The 18235-nt window shown below is 40.1% G+C and overlaps 1 protein-coding gene across 2 annotated transcripts in view; it reads left to right on the top strand.

Annotated features, from left to right (window-relative positions):
* The first annotated feature begins 4068 nt into the window (after nucleotides 1–4068).
* Nucleotides 4069–18235, top strand: part of FZD3 (frizzled class receptor 3) — a 71070-nt gene continuing 56903 nt past the window's right edge. The window contains exons 1-3 of one of the 2 annotated variants that reach the window (XM_010370910.2): nucleotides 4072–4199; nucleotides 9779–9822; nucleotides 12515–13047. In XM_010370910.2, coding sequence (XP_010369212.1) covers nucleotides 12859–13047 — 189 coding nt within the window. In that variant the 5' untranslated portion in view covers nucleotides 4072–4199; nucleotides 9779–9822; nucleotides 12515–12858. Of the gene's footprint in view, nucleotides 4200–9778; nucleotides 9823–12514; nucleotides 13048–18235 lie in introns of both variants that reach the window. The other variant, XM_010370909.2, reaches the window with a different exon arrangement.

The following is an 18235-nucleotide window of genomic DNA, read 5'->3' as shown; positions in this document are numbered from 1 at the left end:
ACCCTAGAATGAAGATGCGTCGAATCCTGAAACAAGCAGCGTTGAAAACCTTCATTCAAGACGTAGTGTGTCCCAAATCAGCCCTACCTACCTACGGAGCATGCCCAGTCACATTGTCCTGGTCACTCCGGAGCTGTGAAATGCAGGCTCCACTGTGCCAGGTTTTAAGAGTGGCCAACAGGTAAACAGAGGGTTGGAGGAAGAAGAATTTGAGACTGGTTCAATGAAATAATAGCACCTGCAACAGGAAGTGGAAGGATGGGGCCAGGAGGAATTGCCCAACACACAGACACACAAATGCTTAAATGCAAATTTCAATTTATTGGATTATAGAATTCAAGCTGACTGACAGATACACCAGGGAACCAGCAGATGGCATGCCCTAATAAGAATAACTAAATTTGGGAACTCTTAGAATCCCGTCCAATTCATTAAATTTATTGAGCGCCTGTCTTGTAATAAGAAGCAAGATGAGAATACAAGGATAAAAAAGAAATCTAAAAAGGAAGGCTGGAAAGTGCAATATACAAATACCTAATGGAAGGCTCACACGGTTAACAGCTGTTATAGAGTTATGAACAAGTGCTGGAGGAAACCAAAAAGTTCAAAATTCCGGAACAGAGGTCCTTTGGTCAATGTGAATCAGGTCTTACAAGCAGCAGTGAATAACAACAAAAAGCAAAACAAAACAACAGCAAAAAAGACTTTCCTCACTATCTTTGTTTCCCAAAACCAATAAGAAAGCATTCTCCTCCGACTTAAATGTACAAACCCTGTGTTTCTGTCATGTTTTATAGTTTTTATTTTTATTTTTTAGGGGACGGAGTTTTGCTCTTATTGCCCAGGCTGGAGTGCATTGGTGCGATCTCAGGTCACTGCAACCTCTGCCTCTTGGGTTCAAGCGATTCTCCTGCCTCAGCCTCCTGAGTAGCTGGAATTACAACCATTTGCCACCATGCCTGGCTAATTTTTTTGTATTTTTGGGGGAGACAGGGTTTCACCATGTTGGCCAGGCTGGTTTCAAACTCCTGACCTCAGGTGATCTGCCCGTCTCGGCCTCCCAAAGTGCTGGGATTACAGGCGTGAGCCACTGTGCCTGACCTGTTTTATAGTTTTTAAATAGGCAGCATTTGTGTATCTCCAGTTTGAAAAGAAAAAGTGAAGCTCATAGAAGTTGTCGCTTTCCTTAGATTAAAATGGATCAGTAAGTGGCCAAACTGAAATTAGAACCTAGGTTGTTTGAATTCCAGCCTAGGGATTTTTTCCACATGACCAGGTTGTACCTAAATGAATAAACAAAGCCTTGGGGAAAGGGGCGGTGAGGGGGTGGCCTGGGGGAGGTACTTAGATGCAATACTAAATTACCATGTATTACCAGTTAGCTTTTATGGTTTCAAAACGGGTTCATCCAGAAAGAGACCAGTTTTAACAATGTCGGGAGTGCTGTGTCTCTCTATGAAGTTCCCGCTCATTAAAGACTTCGTATTGGTGGTTACAACATGGAATCAAAGAGAGATGGGATCATAGAGAGCATCTCCTTTAGCCCTGTTGGATTTTAATATTTTCATCCCTGAAAAGAAGGTTTCTTTCTTCTTGCCTCTCAACCAACACCTTCTGGGCCTCCTGTCCTGCACTTTATCATCAGACTACTGTCCTCCCAAAAGAACCTGAGCCACACCGTCCACACTGTCTTTGTTCACAGTGAGCACATAGAGCTCAATGTCTGACACTGCAACATTACTTTTTATTTATTTATTTATTTTTAAGAGACAGGGATGGCTTTGTTGCCCAGGCCGCAGTGTAGTGGCACAACCATAGCTCACTACAGCTTTGAACTACTGGGCTCAAGCAATCCTCCGAGGCTAATTTTTTAATTTTTATTTTTGTAGAGACAGGATCTTGCTATGTTCCCCAGGCTGGTCTCCAACTCCGGGGTCAAGCGATCCTCTCTCCTCGGCTTCCCAAAATGCTGGGATTACAGGCCTGAACCACGTCACTCAGCCCCAAATATTAATTACTTTTAAGGGGGACATTTCGAACATAAAGAAAAGTTTGGACACTTTCATAAGAAACACCCTTGATTCTCCACGGAGATTTTTTAAAATGTTACATTTGTGTGTATTTCACAGATACAGGAGAAGCTTCTTGTGTCTCATTCCCAGGTCTCATTCCCTTCCCTGCCTGCCTAGAGGCAGTCATTGTCACGAAATTGGTGTGCAGCCTGTCCATTTTTACGCTTTTATTATATGTACGTTTGCCCTCATAAACATCGTATAGTATTGCTAGTTTGTTTTTTTTTCTAAAGAGGCATAATCACTTACATATCTTGTGTCCCCCCCCCCCCACCGAATCAATGTTCTTTTTCTGAGATTTAGTCATGCTGATACAGTGGTGATCATTTCTACGTCATTCCCACCTCCCGATGTTGAGCTATGATGTGTCCCATTCCTGACAGTCTTTACAGGATGGTGGCTAAATTGAATAAAAATGCACATCGAAGCGCATCTCCGGAGGTTCCCCAGCTACAAGGGATCTGACACACACAGATTTCCCCCACACTATCTGCCCCCTCACTCACTCTCCACAGAGGCACCGCTGGCTCCAGAGCATACACTGCCCTGCCTAGAATCAACCTAAGAATCAATATTATTATTATTATTATTTTTTTTTTTTCAGACGGAGTCTTGCTCTGTCGCCCAGGCTGGAGTGCAGTGGCTGGATCTCAGCTCACTGCAAGCTCCGCCTCCCGGGTTTACGCCATTCTCCTGCCTCAGCCTCCCGAGTAGCTGGGACTACAGGCGCCCGCCACCTCGCCCGGCTAGTTTTTTGTATTTTTAGTAGAGACGGGGTTTCACCATGTTAGCCAGGATGGTCTCGATCTCCTGACCTTGTGATCCGCCCGTCTCGGCCTCCCAAAGTGCTGGGATTACAGGCTTGAGCCACCGCGCCCGGCGAATCAATATTATTTTAAACATTGTTTACTGCACAAGTATTTACTTATTAGAGAAACTGAAACTGTCATTTCAGATCTCATTTATCGTGCCTGTTCACACAGCTCACCTTCTGATGTGAAACTCTAGGTCTAAGTTCAATACTCTTCAACATTTACTTAACACGTATCAAGCCCCTTTCTAAAAATAATTGTAAAACACACACAACGTAAATGCACCCTTGTAACCATTTTTAAGTGTACAATTCTAATAGTGCTAAGACCATTCACATCGTTCAATTTCTTTAAGTTCTATGTGCTACCAAATGAACAAAATGATGCCCATGCAATCTAGGTTCACGAGGAACGAAAAAGAAGAGAAAGAAACGGTTAAACGGTGCAGTGAAAAGAAAAATAGCCCTAGGTTGGGATGAATCCAGGCCCTGTTGTTAAAACGCTACATGGCTTTAGGTAAAACACCTAAACTTTTGGGGCGTTCTTTTCCTCGTCTGAAAAATGAAAGGTTCAGTTTAGATGATCTTTAAGAATTCTTTCAGCTTTAAAGCCGCTTATGTAGAAAAGGAGAGGAGAAACATTTCCTAAGGAGCAAAAATTGGAGCGCGCACCAGTAACGACCAGCTCCACCTGTTTCCAAAGGTCTTGGCCAAGAGGCTATGAACTATCCCGGGCGAGTAGCCTGTCTGCCACGCTGTTTCGCGTGGAGCTCTGTAGCAGACCAGAGCTCCTGCACCCCATTCCACCCTCAGCATCCGGGCATCTGCCTCTTGAGCACCCCAAATCCCCAGGTCCGGAGGTCGGCACATCTGGTTCTCAGACCAGGTGTAGGTGGTCCTGCTATCACACCTCCGCGCTATGTTAACAGGGGAGGGAGCGCATTGCGAGGAGGCCCCCGAGTGCATCTCAGATGAGCGCCTCCAGGGCTGGGAACCAGCACGCCGGAGCAGGGCAGCTCCAGGCGTCACTCAGGGCGAGAGGCAGAGAACAACGAGACGCGCCTGGCCAGCCCGGTATGCCCAGACTCGGGCAGGGAGCTTTCGGCCGAGCGTGCTCAGTGCGCCTGCCCCGTGCGTGCGCGCGCGCTCGTGCGCTCGCTCCCCGGGCCGCGCTCCCTGGCGCTCGCGAAAGCTCGCTGTCGCTGGGAGGCGCGCGCCGGCGGTCCTGCGCCGCTCCGGGTACCTGAGGGACGCGCGGCCGCCCTCGGCTGGCGGTGCAGCCCCCACCCCTTTGGAGCCAGACGCCGGGGTCTGAGGTGAGCCCCCCGAAGCGTGTGGGCCCCTGAGCCGGGGCAGCGGGAGAGGGAGCGGCGAGTGTCGAGCCCGCGAACGCGCCGCGCGGCTGCCTGCTGCTCCGCCTCAGCCCGCGCCGAGGAGCCAGCAGCAGCCCGGCGCCTCCTCCTTAGGGATCGTTCCTCGTCGCGGCCACAACAAAAGCCTTGGGCACCGGGCTGTGGCGGGCGGCGGAGCGGGAGCCCGGGCCCGCGGTGGCGGCGAGGGGCCTCGGGGACGCCTAGTTTGGGGCTGAGGGCTGAGGGGGGAGCTGCCCCTGGAGATGGTTAACCCTGTCCGCCCAGAGCCCGCGCTCGGCAACCTGTGCGAGTGTGGACCGCGGTTCGCTCGCCTCCACCCCGGCCCAGACCCTGCGCGGCTGGGAGAGGGGCCCAGCCGGAACCGGCGGCGGCGCTGGGCGCCGGGGGGCGTGGGCGGAGGACAATGCGCCGGTGGCTCCCTGCTGCCCAAAGCGCGCGCCGCCAGGCTCCGGGTCAGCTTCGGGCCCACCTTTGCCTGCCCACGTCTGAAAGTTTCCCTGCCGGTCCGTCAGTTTGCAAAATCCTTGCTCCGTTCCGCGAGCTTCCCCCGGCTGCCTCCTCCGCGGGCTGTGGGTTTGCCGTGGGATGGCCGCTGCTGGATGCCCGAGGGTCCGCATCTGAAATCAAGTTGTTGTGAAATAGCCTACAAGGTTAAGGAGCCTTGTGTCCTTTCAAGACATGTAAACATCTTCCTAGAGGTGTTTTACATCCTAGCAGTCTTGAGTTCGATCCCTCTATTGTAAGATAAGCCAAGGGGGCTTTTCTTGGCTTTGTTTTTAAGAACAAAAGCACGTGCCATGAATTGAGGCAGAGGAGTAGACTTCAGATTTAGAGAGATCGGCCCCATGAAGGAGGTTCGGCGGTTTGCCCAGTGTAGAATGACTCTTTGAATTTTGGTCCCCGTCTGGATTGAGGGAGATGCAGCAGCAGTACAGCAGAGCAGCCACATCAGTGACTGCTATGGGAAAGTGTTCAGACACAGCTTCATCTTAGAGAAGTAGTTCTGATCGGGAATGCTTATTGATGGGAATTGAGTTACTTTGTAAAGCTACTATGATATGAGCAAGAAAACAAAGACTTGACTACCCCTGGGGATGTTACCGCCTTCTCTCATCCTCCTTTAGTCCTTGGTGGTGTGCTGTTGCTGTTCCTGCATTTTAGTCTGGAAAAGGAATAGAAATCCTTAGTTCTATTATTAAGAAGTGGTTACTCCTGAAGATAATGCTTTCCGTCTTTACTTTTAAACAAATCAATACTATCTTTTTCCTCCAGAAAAAAAGAAAACCCACAAAGATTAAAAAAAAAAAAAAATCAGAGTCGGAGAGCCTAGGAAAGAGGTGTAAGAGCTTGACTGGGCGGGGCTGGAAGGATAGAGCTGAAGATAAAGTATAACTAAGAGGCAGCCCTTCTACTATACCCCCCTCCCACCCCATTGTTTGAAACTGTTAGGAAAATAAGTAAATTACGGGTAAAGCCTATCATTCTGCCCTCTCTTTCCTCCTATCCTTTTTCCCTCATCCACTACTAAAATTGTCTATCTCCATTTCTCCTAAATCTGTAAAAGCGTCCCATTTATAAAAGGAGAAGAAGGACAATGAGCCGTTTCCTCATCCTAGCTACTCTATGCTTCTGAGCTTCATTTTGTGCTTTGAGCATTCAGGTGGATATTTCTTGGGAGTTCCGTGATTGAGATATTTGAAGTAGAGAGGGCTAAGGGAATTTAATAGCAAAGTGCACATTCTTTCTTTGTATAGAACAAAGTGAAAGCTTTATCACTGGGGAAGGAGAGAGGAGTTTTTTACTCCCAATAAGTTGTCTGTTTCCCAGGAAACAGACTTAAATTTCATATTAGTTTGGTAGTGAAACTCTAAGATTTTATATTCAAAACTTTTTCTGAGTATGTGAGTGTGTTGATGTTAAGCTGCTGTTGACTTTCTTTTCCTTCAGAGACAGATAGTAGGAAACAATTCGTACCACTTCTTTAAGCGGTTTTGGCCTGAAGTTTTTTGTTTTTTGTTTTTCTATCCCCAGAATTCTAGAATTATGCATGATTAAAACTGCAGCTGTGCACAAAAATAAAAAGAATGATTTTGAAAATATGTACTGCATAAATTATTCAGCATAGATTGGAGGAAAATGTGTGGTAGAGTCTCGAGGAAAGAAATTAGATTTTCAGTAGTGATATTTCTATAATGATAGGAACAAGTGAAGTGTAACAGCTTCTTACTGGCTAGGAAAGAGTTTTACCTACTATGTCAAAAAATCAATTTCCTCTTTTTGCTTTCCAGTTCATCATGTTAGGAACTATTGACAGTTCGGTATATTCAAGGAGTGTATTGCACATGAAGTTTGAGATGAATATAACTAGGCTAGTGGGCCTGAAAACCAAATCCTGGTCCCCAGATTTTATCTCATTAAAATAATTCCGTAGTCAAAGCATGCAAACCATACAGCCTTATTAAGCGGGGTGGAAAGCAGGGGCTTGGTATTAGAGAATTTTTTGATAGCAGATTTAAGAGAAGCTGGGCTGAAATTTCAGCCCATTTTAAAGTCCAGAATCTATCTGTCTCTTAACTTTTCAGTTTTATTTTCAGGTCAGTTTTTAAAGATCTTCTGTCTTCTTTAGTCTTAGTAATTAATAATTTCTAAATTGAACTGAACTTTGATGCCTACCATTCATTTAAATTTTGAACCTAGATGGATTTACTTTTCCTCTGTGTGCGTGTGTGTATGTGTGTTTTAAGCCTTAATCACTTAACACATTGGAAGATTAAGTTATTTGTTGTAATCAGTAGATGATGACAAATGGACTTTAAACATTAGATGAAGTAGGAAAGTTCAGAAAAGAGATTCTCTGAGATTAGTGGGAATCTAGGTCCTGTGAATTAAATATGAAGCTATATAAACTTTCTTGTAGCAAACAGTAGGCAAAGGGCCAAAGACTATATAGACTTTAAGAAAAGGAAAGTACCATTTGAGCAATGAGTGTTTGCTGAGTGTATATTTTGTCTAACAAGACAATAATTTTCTTAAGAGAAGAAACTGTTATTTAGAGATAGTTATTGCTAATCCTTGCAATGCGTTCTTGAAAACATGTCTGAAAAAAGACAAAGAATATTCCTCCTGTTCCCTCTGTAGGCACTGTGTAACCAGCATTTACTTCTTGAGACAACCTTTAGATGATCTTTCTCAAGTGGAAATGCAAAATGTTACCTGCATTTATCAGGTGTCCAGAAAATGAATTCTCAACAGAACAATGAAATGGAGCCCTATCTGTAGAGAAAGTGTAAATTGGGATAGAGTTGCTGAACATAATCTTTTGTTGCAGAACCCCTTTGACAAACCCTTAGGGCCCACTTCTCTCATCATCCTTTCTTCTGGAATTCAGGCTGCTTTCCTCTTCCCAGTTGCCACCTCCTGCATTTCCCACCGAGTTCTTTGGGTCTGATTTTGCAGCCAGCCTGGGAAGACGGTCTTCCAAGATTGGAATCCCTTCCCTTTATTGCTGTCTTTCAGGAGAAATACTTAGTTTATTTTATTTTAAAGACTTTTTGTCATCAAAAGAAACCTGATAAATAATGGTTGGGAAATATAAAATTCCTGATGTTGTACATTCGTAAAAATAGAAATGTGTAAGCTTTAAAGTATCTAGTCCTTTTTGTTTTCTGATGGAATGTTAACCAAGTAACTTAGTCTGAAATCAGCTTTCCAGATATTCTGTATTGCTCTATGGAGAAGTGAATGTGTCTCTTTTCCCATACAAAGGGCATGAGCAACTGTTGCATAGCATTCACTTTTTGCAGGGCCCTCACCCCTGAAGCTGCTCACTCCAATTATGTTAATCTAGTAGGTCCCCCCTTTGTTTTTCCAGTTGATATACTGCAGTTTCTTATAATAAAAAAAAAAAAGATAATATCAATAAGAACACCCAAAACAACTATTAGCCTTTATTTAATGACTTGCTACGTTTGGATAGGATCTCTTTGGCCAGAATCTTTACTATGTCCTGCAAATCTGGAACTTCAGCTTACAGCTTTTCCATGGATGACCTTACCTTAGGAAAAATGGCATGCTCACATGATTGTGATTAGAAGCAGATAATTCATTATGTTATTGAAGACATATTATTTGGAATGTTTATCAAAAATTTTAATTTTTTTATTTTATTTAATTTTTTTGAGACAGGGTCTCATTTTGTGACCCAGGCTGGAGTGCAGTAGTACAGTCTCTGCTCACTGCAACCTCCGCCTCCCACGTTGAAGCAATTCTCGAGCCCTTCCTGAGTAGCTGGGACTACAGGCGCAAGCCAGCTACTTTTTGTATTTTTAGTAGAGACAGGTTTTTGCCATGTTGGCCAGGCTGGTCTCAAACTCCTGGCCTCAAGTGATCGGTCCGCCTTCGTCTCCCAAAATGCTTGGATTACAGGCGTGAGCCGCTGTGCCCAGCCAGGAATGTTTAAGTTTTTAAGTTGTGCATACCATTTGATTCAGTTGATTGGTTATCTGATTTTTTTAGTATTGAAAATCAGATTTTGACTCTTACTAAATTGACCATCAGTGATTTGCTTTTCTTACTCGGTACGGTAAAGCAGTAATGTGTTCCTTGGCTTGTTGCTTAATTAGTAGTCAATAAACCAGTCATTTCACTAGTAGTTTTTCTTGTCAGCTAGTCAGCACACATTTATAGATTGAGCAGAGTTAATTACTTCATACACAAAATAATGTACTATAGGTTCTTTAACAAAATTCCATAAAGCATTTAGTATTTTATTTTTAAACAATCGAAATAGTTTTACTATATTACATGTGCATATATTTTTTCTGACAAAATGAGCTATATACATATAGTGTTTTGTAAACTGCTTTTAAATTTTATTTTTTATTTATTGTTAGTATCTTACCATATCCACAAATACAGGTTTATGCTCATCATTTTTAGTAACTATATAATATTCCATCATGTGTTTATACCATAATTTTTTTAACCAATTTCTTATTGGTAGACGTTCAGGTTGTTTCCAACTTTTAGGTTTTTTTTTTTTAATTGTTATAAACAGTGTTACACTAATATTTTGGTTGTGCATCATGTGTACTTATGTGTTTACTTAGAATAAATTATAAGATAGATTTGCTGGATGAAATTGTGTACATTTTAAGGGCTTTTGATATAAGTAGCCCCCCCTTTTTTTTAAAAGTACCAACTAGTTTACTATTAGCATTTGAAAATGTTGAAATGTTGAAGGTGTTCTTTACCCTGTATTCCCACCCTTTACTGTGTTCTATCATTATTGTTTTTTCTCATCTGATTGGCAAAAATCTTATCTCACATTTGCATTTTTTGTTAGTGAAGTTGAATATCTTTTCATATGTTTTTTGGCTACTTGTATTTCTTTTGTAAATTTATGTCTTTTGCTTATGTTTCTATTAAAATGTTATCCCCTATCTGCTTTTATTTTTAAAATTCATTTTATGTATATAATCATATAAATGATACCTTTATTCTTTTTAATTATTCTGTTCTAGGATAGCATTTCTCAAGACCTGACCTGGAGCACTTGTAACCTGAGGTAATCATTAGAATGCATATCATTCTCCAGGATTCAGATTTCTGGGGGAATCCATGAGTCTGCTACACTTTAAGATTAGAGAACTGCTCTTTTGGGGGAAATGAAAATTCTTTAACACCTGTACTTTGCCTGTTTTCCTTTTGTCTCACTGAATCCACTGCTGTTTTTTCCCTTCTTTTAATAATCATAAACTACAGTCTTTTTGTATCAAGATTATTGTCCTTTCACAGCTGAATAGTAGATTTTACAAAAGCATCTTGGTACATGGTAATTTCAATGTCATAGTACATAAGGAAGCACTTTTATAAGAAGGTAGGATGCTTTACTTGCAAGTGAAGCAAAAGGAATAAAAGAGGAAACCAGGTAAAATAGATGGAGTAGGCAGAAGTGTAGGGGGACATATCAGCTAGTTTTAAAAGCTGAATGAGATATTGCTCAGTTTCTTCCTCAGGTTTTATGTGGTAGTATTCTTTGAACGATTGATTTGAAACCCCTACCTGCTTGAAAAATAGATTAGTTTAAATGAAATTTTTGAAATTCTTGGTGTTACTATATACATATTCAACAGGGAGTAATGTTCCCTTTAATTTTTTTTTAGTTACAGGCAGATGAATATGCTGCATAAGCAATAAACAACAAAGACTGAACTTACATGGATGTTTTAATACTACAATCAAATAAAACTTTCAACAGTTATTTGACGTATTTAATGATATGCATAATTGTTACTGTGCTGCATGGTAATTAAGATAAATATGTTTTTAACTATGGTTAATATCAGTTTTCTTTTCTTTTTTTTGTGGCGGAGTTTCGCTCTTGTTACCCAGGCTGGAGTGCAATGGCACAATCTCAGCTCACTGCAACCTGAGCCTCCCAGGTTCAGGCAGCTCTCCTACCTCAGCCTCCTGAGTATCTGGGACTACAGGCACCTGCCACCATGTCCTGCTAATTTTTTGTATTTTTAGTAGAGACGGGGTTTCACTATGTTGGCCAGGCTGGTCTCGAACTCCTGACCTCGTGATCCACCTGCCTCAGCCTCCCAAAGTGCTGGGATTACAGGCATGAGCCACCCCGCCCGGCCCAGTATCAGTTTTCTGTAGGCAAACCTCCACATTTGTGGGGAGAAAAAAAATATGGCAGGCTAAGAATCCGTTTCAGAAATTTCTGATGTAGAACATGAGGAGCTTTGGGGCTTTTTGAGCAGGGTTTACTTTTAACCTTAGTTTCCTAATTCTAGGGACCATACACTTTTCTTTTCCCTTCCGTTAGTCAAGACTATCTGCTAGAGGGAGAAATTGGAAAGATTCAGCCACTGTTTTACTTTCTCCAAATAGTTTTCTGCCTGGTAACTGAAGCTTGGGATATAGAGTTGCCAATCATTGGTAGTTAATGCACAAAGGACAGTTTCTTTCCCCGCTTAAGCCAAAGCAGTTCCAGGTCCCACAATCTAAGTTATTATAGGTGCTAGTATTTGAGTTGTGCTGTTAATCTGGGGCTTTGAGAATTTCTGAACCTGAATTTCTCATCTTTTCCCAACCTAGGCTCTCCACAACAAACATAAAACTATCCAATGCATATGAAACAAATTGAAATAAAAGCAAAGTTAATATTGTTACTAAACCAAATCAAAATGTGATAGCTTAGAATATGCCTTTTTCATGCCAGACCTGCCTTCCACTCCACCTACACCCTCTCACCTCCAATTGAGAATCACACATATGTTTGCCCCTGGAGAAGTACATACAAGTTAGAAATTCCAAAGCTCCTTGGAAACAATAACTGGGAATTATTCTTATTTCTGCTGTGACTTTTTAGGGATGATTTCTATTCTCTGTGCAGCATGGCTGTGTGTAATGACCATTCGTTGCTGAAATATTTCTTAGTGCTACATCTGTGTTGTTAAATTTTTGTACTATCTAAAATATAATGTAATATTGTGAAAATTTCCTAGTATTTTAGAACCTTCTATATGTCAGTTCAGTATTGGTTGATAGAGGTAGCATTTGTATAAACTGATTCAGTGATTAAAATGTCTAATGTTTAATACTGCTTTACCATTTATAAAGTACCTTTGCGTTCCTTGTCTTATGATTCACTCATATTATCCTTGTGAGTGAGGTGGTATTGGAATCATTTTCAAGAAGAAAATTCTGGGTGCATAGAAGTTAAATGGTATGTTTACATTCACACAGCTAGCAAGAGACTTGAATGTGTATCTGACTTATTTTTCAGACCACTTTCACAGATGTCTTCTGCTGTATCAGTTAATGCAAAAATATACTGTTAAAGATTAAAACACATACAATTTTAAGTTCAATAATTTAGGTTATAAGCATAATATTTATATTTTAAATAAAATTCAGGACAATAGCATAAGAATTTTTCAAAATGAATCAATTGTATATTGTGACTGATGAAGAATTGCCATTATAGATGAGAAGTTAAACCATGTGTTATATAAGCAACTGAGGGAAGAAATTAAATTTGCATTTAAATGCTGTTTAAGGATCCTTTTGGTGTAGCTACAGCATAAATGATAAAGTAGAAAAATTATGTCTTTATAAAGTACCCACATATTGTTAACTATTAGGTCAGTATAATATTTCTCATCAAAGATTATTAATGTCAAGTCCATAATACTTTGAGAGGAAATGACTAATTTCTCTCATTTTTTAAAAATAATACTTTTCAGATATTTCAGTCGAAGGAAGAAATAGCTCTTCTCCTAAGATGGAATCTGTGGTTTGGGAATGTGGTTGATCAACTTGATATGTTGGCCAAATGTGCCCCATGTAATAAAATGAAAAGAAGAGACAAGATGATGTCATTTTCCCATATTGTGAAACCAAAAACAAACGCCTTTTGTGAGACCAAGCTAACAAACCTCTGACGGTGCGAAGAGTATTTAACTGTTTGAAGAACTTAACAGTAAGATATAGAAGAAGTACCTTCGAGCTGAGACCTGCAGGTGTATAAATATCTAAAATTCATATTGAGTAGGCCTGATCATCCGAATCTCGTTCAGACCCAGGAAGGATGGCTATGACTTGGATTGTCTTCTCTTTTTGGCCCTTGACTGTGTTCATGGGGCATATAGGTGGGCACAGTTTGTTTTCCTGTGAACCTATTACCTTGAGGATGTGCCAAGATTTGCCTTATAATACTACCTTCATGCCTAATCTTCTGAATCATTATGACCAACAAACAGCAGCTTTAGCAATGGAGGTAAGACTTGATCTATTCTTTGATGTATCTTAGTGAATGACTCTTGTGTTGTCCCATCAGCCAATCTAATTAATGTGTTTGATAAACAACAGGAAAATAATATGTTATTTTATTTTATTTTATTTATTTTTTGAGACGGAGTCTCGCTCTGTCGCCCAGGCTGGAGTGCAGTGGCCGGATCTCAGCTCACTGCAAGCTCCGCCTCCCGGGTTCACGCCATTCTCCCGCCTCAGCCTCTCAATATGCTATTTTAAATTATGTCTTATACATTTAAAAATTTATATGTTTTGCTTCAGACTCTAATAGATTGAATAATTCACATTTGGTGAATTACTGTTATATTTTAGACATTATACTTTTATAAAGAAATTTGAAATACCAGAACGTGGGAGATAATAGCCATTCAGAAGTTTAAAATTTAAGAATAACTTCCAAGCAGTGAAAAAGTTTTTGTCAATGCAAATTATCTGTTCTTGATCTCTCAGAATTTTATGAAGGTTTGCTGCCTTATTTGAATTTTTTTAATGGTAATTCTTCAGACGTTTCTTAATTATTTTAATTTAGAAACTATTTCAAATTTGCAAACTGTGGACACATTAATTGATATAGTTAATAATAGTTTTAAATAAGGGTATATATATCTATAATGGTTTTAGAATTGAGGACAGGGATATATATATACCAGATAAGAACCGGGAGGCAGTAAGCAGTGGTGGTAATAAGAATAGACTTTGAGGTGGACAAACCTGGGTTTGAATTCTACCTCTACCACTTTCTAGCTGTATACTTTGGCCACGTTATATGAACTTTCTCACCACTTTCTCACCATAGTTTCTTTGCTTGTAACTTAGAGACTTCTGTAAGATACAAAGTGAAAATCCATGTATAGTTCTTGGCACATAGTAGGTACTCTATAAGTGATAGCTTTTACCATTTGTTCATATTCTCATATTAGCGGGGCTACCTAATGTAATTTAGAGGGAATGTTTGATACATTAGACTTCAGCCTGTTTCCATAGCACTTTCAGCAAATGGAAGCCTGTGTTTTAGAATTCTTCATTTTATAGTAAAATCGAGAAACCTAAGTCTGAGAACATTTGTAAGATTATTATTCATATATTTTGAAATAAGGAGGGCATCTTATATATTCCACATATTTGAAAATGCTGTAGATGTTGAACAAAACATTTTTTGCTTTTCCTCTGAGTACATGAGGTCTAAGTGGTTGAAGAGAGAGATTTGGTATAGACTGTCAGATTAGGATATATAAAAATGGGTATTGGTTTAATACAATAAGTTGGTTCCAGGCATAGTGGTCTTTGCTATGTATTAAAGCTATTGATTTCTCACAGAAAATTGAATTAGAAACATTTTTATGTCTGGTATCATTTTAAATCATAGCTCCTTTGGGAAGCAAATAGGTTAATAAGAAGCAGGTCATAAAGATGCTTGTCCTGACTTGGGTTCAACTTTTGGCTCTGCCATGTAGTAGGTTTAAGATTTTGGACAAGTTACTTAACAAATTCCTGATCTTTGTTTTCTTCATTTGTGAAAAGGCAGTATATGATATACCTTGAAGGGCTGTTAGGATTAAATAAGATTTATAAAGTAGCTAGCACAATGCATCATACACAACAGGTGATTTGCAAATATTAATTCTATTCCAAATTCCATTTGTAAATCATCTAAATGGAAGTACTAGAAACACCATGTATTTGCTCCAGTGAATTTGCATCCCTCCTTGTAGGTTCATGGGGCATTCATTCATAGTGATAGCATGATAGGCCCTCTCTGCCTTCTCAAATATACACAGGTAGTCTAGATATTTCTGTGACAATAGAGTTGCCTCTGTTTGAATTTCAGACATTCTAGGGAGAGCACCTAAGTGAGTAATAGTTTCTAAGAGAAGGTTCTAATGACTTGAAGTAATGTTGGGAATAGTTGCATATTGCATAGTTATCGTATCAGGACAATGATGCCACTGACTGGAAGAATAATCAAACACAGTTTGAGAGTGTAGCATTTCTTTAATAGCAAATGACGTGGAAATTCAACAGACAACACAGCCTGCTCAGTGCTGCTGATGACTCTCTCCACCTCCATCCCTCTACTGATCCAGGAACCAGCTTAGCAGGCACAAGTAATTGGAGCAAACCCAGCACATTCTTGAGTGTTTGCTGTGAGACTGGATGAATTCAAAGACAGTTTCCTAGGTGTAGCATCTTTCAGCAGGCCCCAGGCTTTAAGGCTGCCTAAAGCCCATTCCTTTTTTCTTTTTTTGTGTTTTGTTTTGTTTTTTTTTTGAGACATGTTCTCACTCTGTGGCCCATACTGGAGTGCTGTGGTGCCGTCATGGCTCACCACAGCCTCAACCTCCCAGTCTCCGGTGATCCTCCTGCCTCAGCCTCCCAAGTAACTGGGACTACAGGTGTGTGCCACCACCCCTGGCTCATTTTTTTGTATTTTTTTAGAGACAAGATTTTGCCATGTTGCCCAGGCTGGTCTTGAACTCCTGGGCTGAAGCGATCCACCTGCTTGGGCCTGCCAAAGTGCTCGATTATAGGTGTGAGCCACTGTGCCTGGTTGGAGTCCATTCCTTTACTGTTTTGTGAGTTAAAATGAGTGCCTGGAACACAATGGTATGTGGGCAGTAAACTAGATTAGCCACAAATAGGGGAACAGAATCTGGGTTATTTTAAATTTTATTCACAATCAACAAGTCGGATTTCTTACATTGTGTCTGCAGGGTTCATACTCTCTACTTTTATTGAGACTGGGAAATGTTTAAATGGGTAAGTATCAATCCATTAAGTTAGAAAAGAAGGTTCTTGCTAATATGTTTGTTTCTTTATCTCTGCCTTCCAAAACATGCACATCAATATACAAACACACATGCTGCATTCTTCTAAGTTGTTAACTTGATGTTCTCTTTTCCCCCTGGGTATGAGTAGCTTTTGATAGGAAAAAAAATTCTCACTTCTGAGCCTTCCAAACCATTTTGAGCTGTCCAAATTGCTAAGTAAAGTTTTGGGAACTGTTCAGCATGGAGCAATAATCAACAAATGTCAGTAGCAATCTTTACTGAGCCACCTGTTATCAGGTATTTACGACTCTAGTGATAATAAAAGAGATCTGGGGAGGCTTTTCCGCATGCTGAATAATTGAACCAGATTGGCTAGGTTGGGAACAGATTAGTGTAAGAAGCACTGGAATAGGGATAGGAGACTTGTATTCTGTCACTAACTAGGTTTGAGACCTCTTTGTGTTGATTTCCAATAGGAAGTAAATTTTTTCTTCTGCCATTTTATAGGGTTATTGTTAAGATCAAGTGAGATAAGTGGCATTTATGTTAAAGAATTTTGAAAAGTTAAAGTGCTGTGTGAATACAGAGCATTATTCTTTGTTGCCTGTCACCCTGTTTTTTAATTTCAGTTAGTGTGTGGAATGAGCAATCTTTAATCTCTTTGGGAGGCTGATTGCTTGCCCCTCCCCACCCCGTATATAGAGCAAAGTAGGCCTCTCTATAGGATAATCAGAGGAAAAACTCCTGGGATGGTTTGTGTTTGCCTCCATTTCCTGTTTTCCTTTGTCATTCTCATTAAAGATATTTTTATGATTTAAGGTTTTCTTATAATGGGAGCATGGTAATCTGGCAGTGAAATAATCCTAGTAGGAACACAGAGCTTAAAAGCCTGAACATCCTGTATCTTTTATGGTTCATTAAGAACCAAGTATGTTTGAATCAGTCTCCCAGTTATCCAAACTCAAATTTGAGCTTTTTACTAAAAAACTTTATTATGGTAATTTTCAGTATAGACAAATAGAATAATATAATGAAATGCCATGTATCCAGCATCCAGCCTTAAACATTACCAACTCGTAGCTAGTCTTGTTTCATTATCACTGCACGCCCTTCTGGGTCACCTTGAAGCAAATCCCAGATATCAAAATTTCATCCACAAATATTTTGGTATATATCTCTGAAAAATAAGGTCTCTTTGAAAATATATGAACACAATACCTTTATTCCTTTATCAGTGTCAAGTATCAAATTAATGTTCAAATTACTCTTGCATATTCCACAATTTTTTTTCATATTGGCTTTTTCTAATCAGGGTTCATACATTGCATCCGATTGATGTCTCTTAAGTCTGTTTTAATTTATAGGTTTTCCTTTCCTGTTCTCCTTTTTTCTTGTAATATATTTGTCTTATAGAGTTTCCCATAGTCTTTATTTTGCTGATTGCATCCCTGTGGTGGGGTTTATCATGTCTCTGTCTCATTTATTTTTGTAAACAGGCACTGTAGAAGCTTGATTTGACACCAGTTTGGTTTTTTATTGTTGTTTTGGAAGGAATACTTCATAGGTAGCTAACATACTCCTGCCAAGAGCACATAATATTAAGTTGTTACTCTTTTTGTAAATGTTAGCAGCCATTGATGATTTCCTAGATGAATAGTTTTGTTAGGGGTTTGCAATATGGTGATATTCTAATTCTGTTACCCTTTCTTCATTTCTTAGCTGGAATATTTGGAAACTTCTCATTGACTATTGGATTACTTTCTTTACAGTTTATATAAGAAAGATAGGATAAGTGCTTCCATGTTCCCCCTTTATTAGTTTTTAGAATAATTAGTTGATTCCCAACCATCCATCAAAGGTGACCAGTGAGGGTTTTTTTTTTTTTTTTTTTTTTTTTTTTTGGTTTAAGTGTCATTGTGAACTCAAGGATTTTTTTTTTTTTTTTTTTTTAACATATTTGATGTTTTAAATCTATCACAGTGATTATTGAGGCTCAGAATATTCCATGTTTGGTAGTGGGAGCCTCTATATGGCAGCTCCTGAGTGTTTTATTTTTGAGACAAAGTCTTGCTCTGTCACCCAGGCTGGAGTGCAGTGGAGCAATCATAGCTCACTGTAGCCTCAAGCTCCTAAGCTCAAACAATCCCCCTACCTCAGCCTCCAAAGTAGGGACTACAGGTACATGCCATCATGCCTGGCTAATTTTAAAGAACTTTTTTTTTTTTTTTTTTTTTTTTTTTGTAGAGACAAGGTCTCACCATGTTGCCCAGGCTGGTCTTGAACGCTTGGCCTCAAGCTATCCTCCTGCCTTGGCTTCCCAAAGCATTGGGATTACAGCCATGAGCCACTGCGCCTGGCCCTCCTTAGTGTTTTTGACACCACCCT

This window comes from Rhinopithecus roxellana, chromosome 9 (assembly GCF_007565055.1).
Source record: "Rhinopithecus roxellana isolate Shanxi Qingling chromosome 9, ASM756505v1, whole genome shotgun sequence".
Taxonomy (NCBI): domain Eukaryota; kingdom Metazoa; phylum Chordata; class Mammalia; order Primates; family Cercopithecidae; genus Rhinopithecus; species Rhinopithecus roxellana.
The sequence above is the reverse complement of the archived record's forward strand: the minus strand, read 5'-3'. Positions and strand labels throughout refer to the sequence as shown.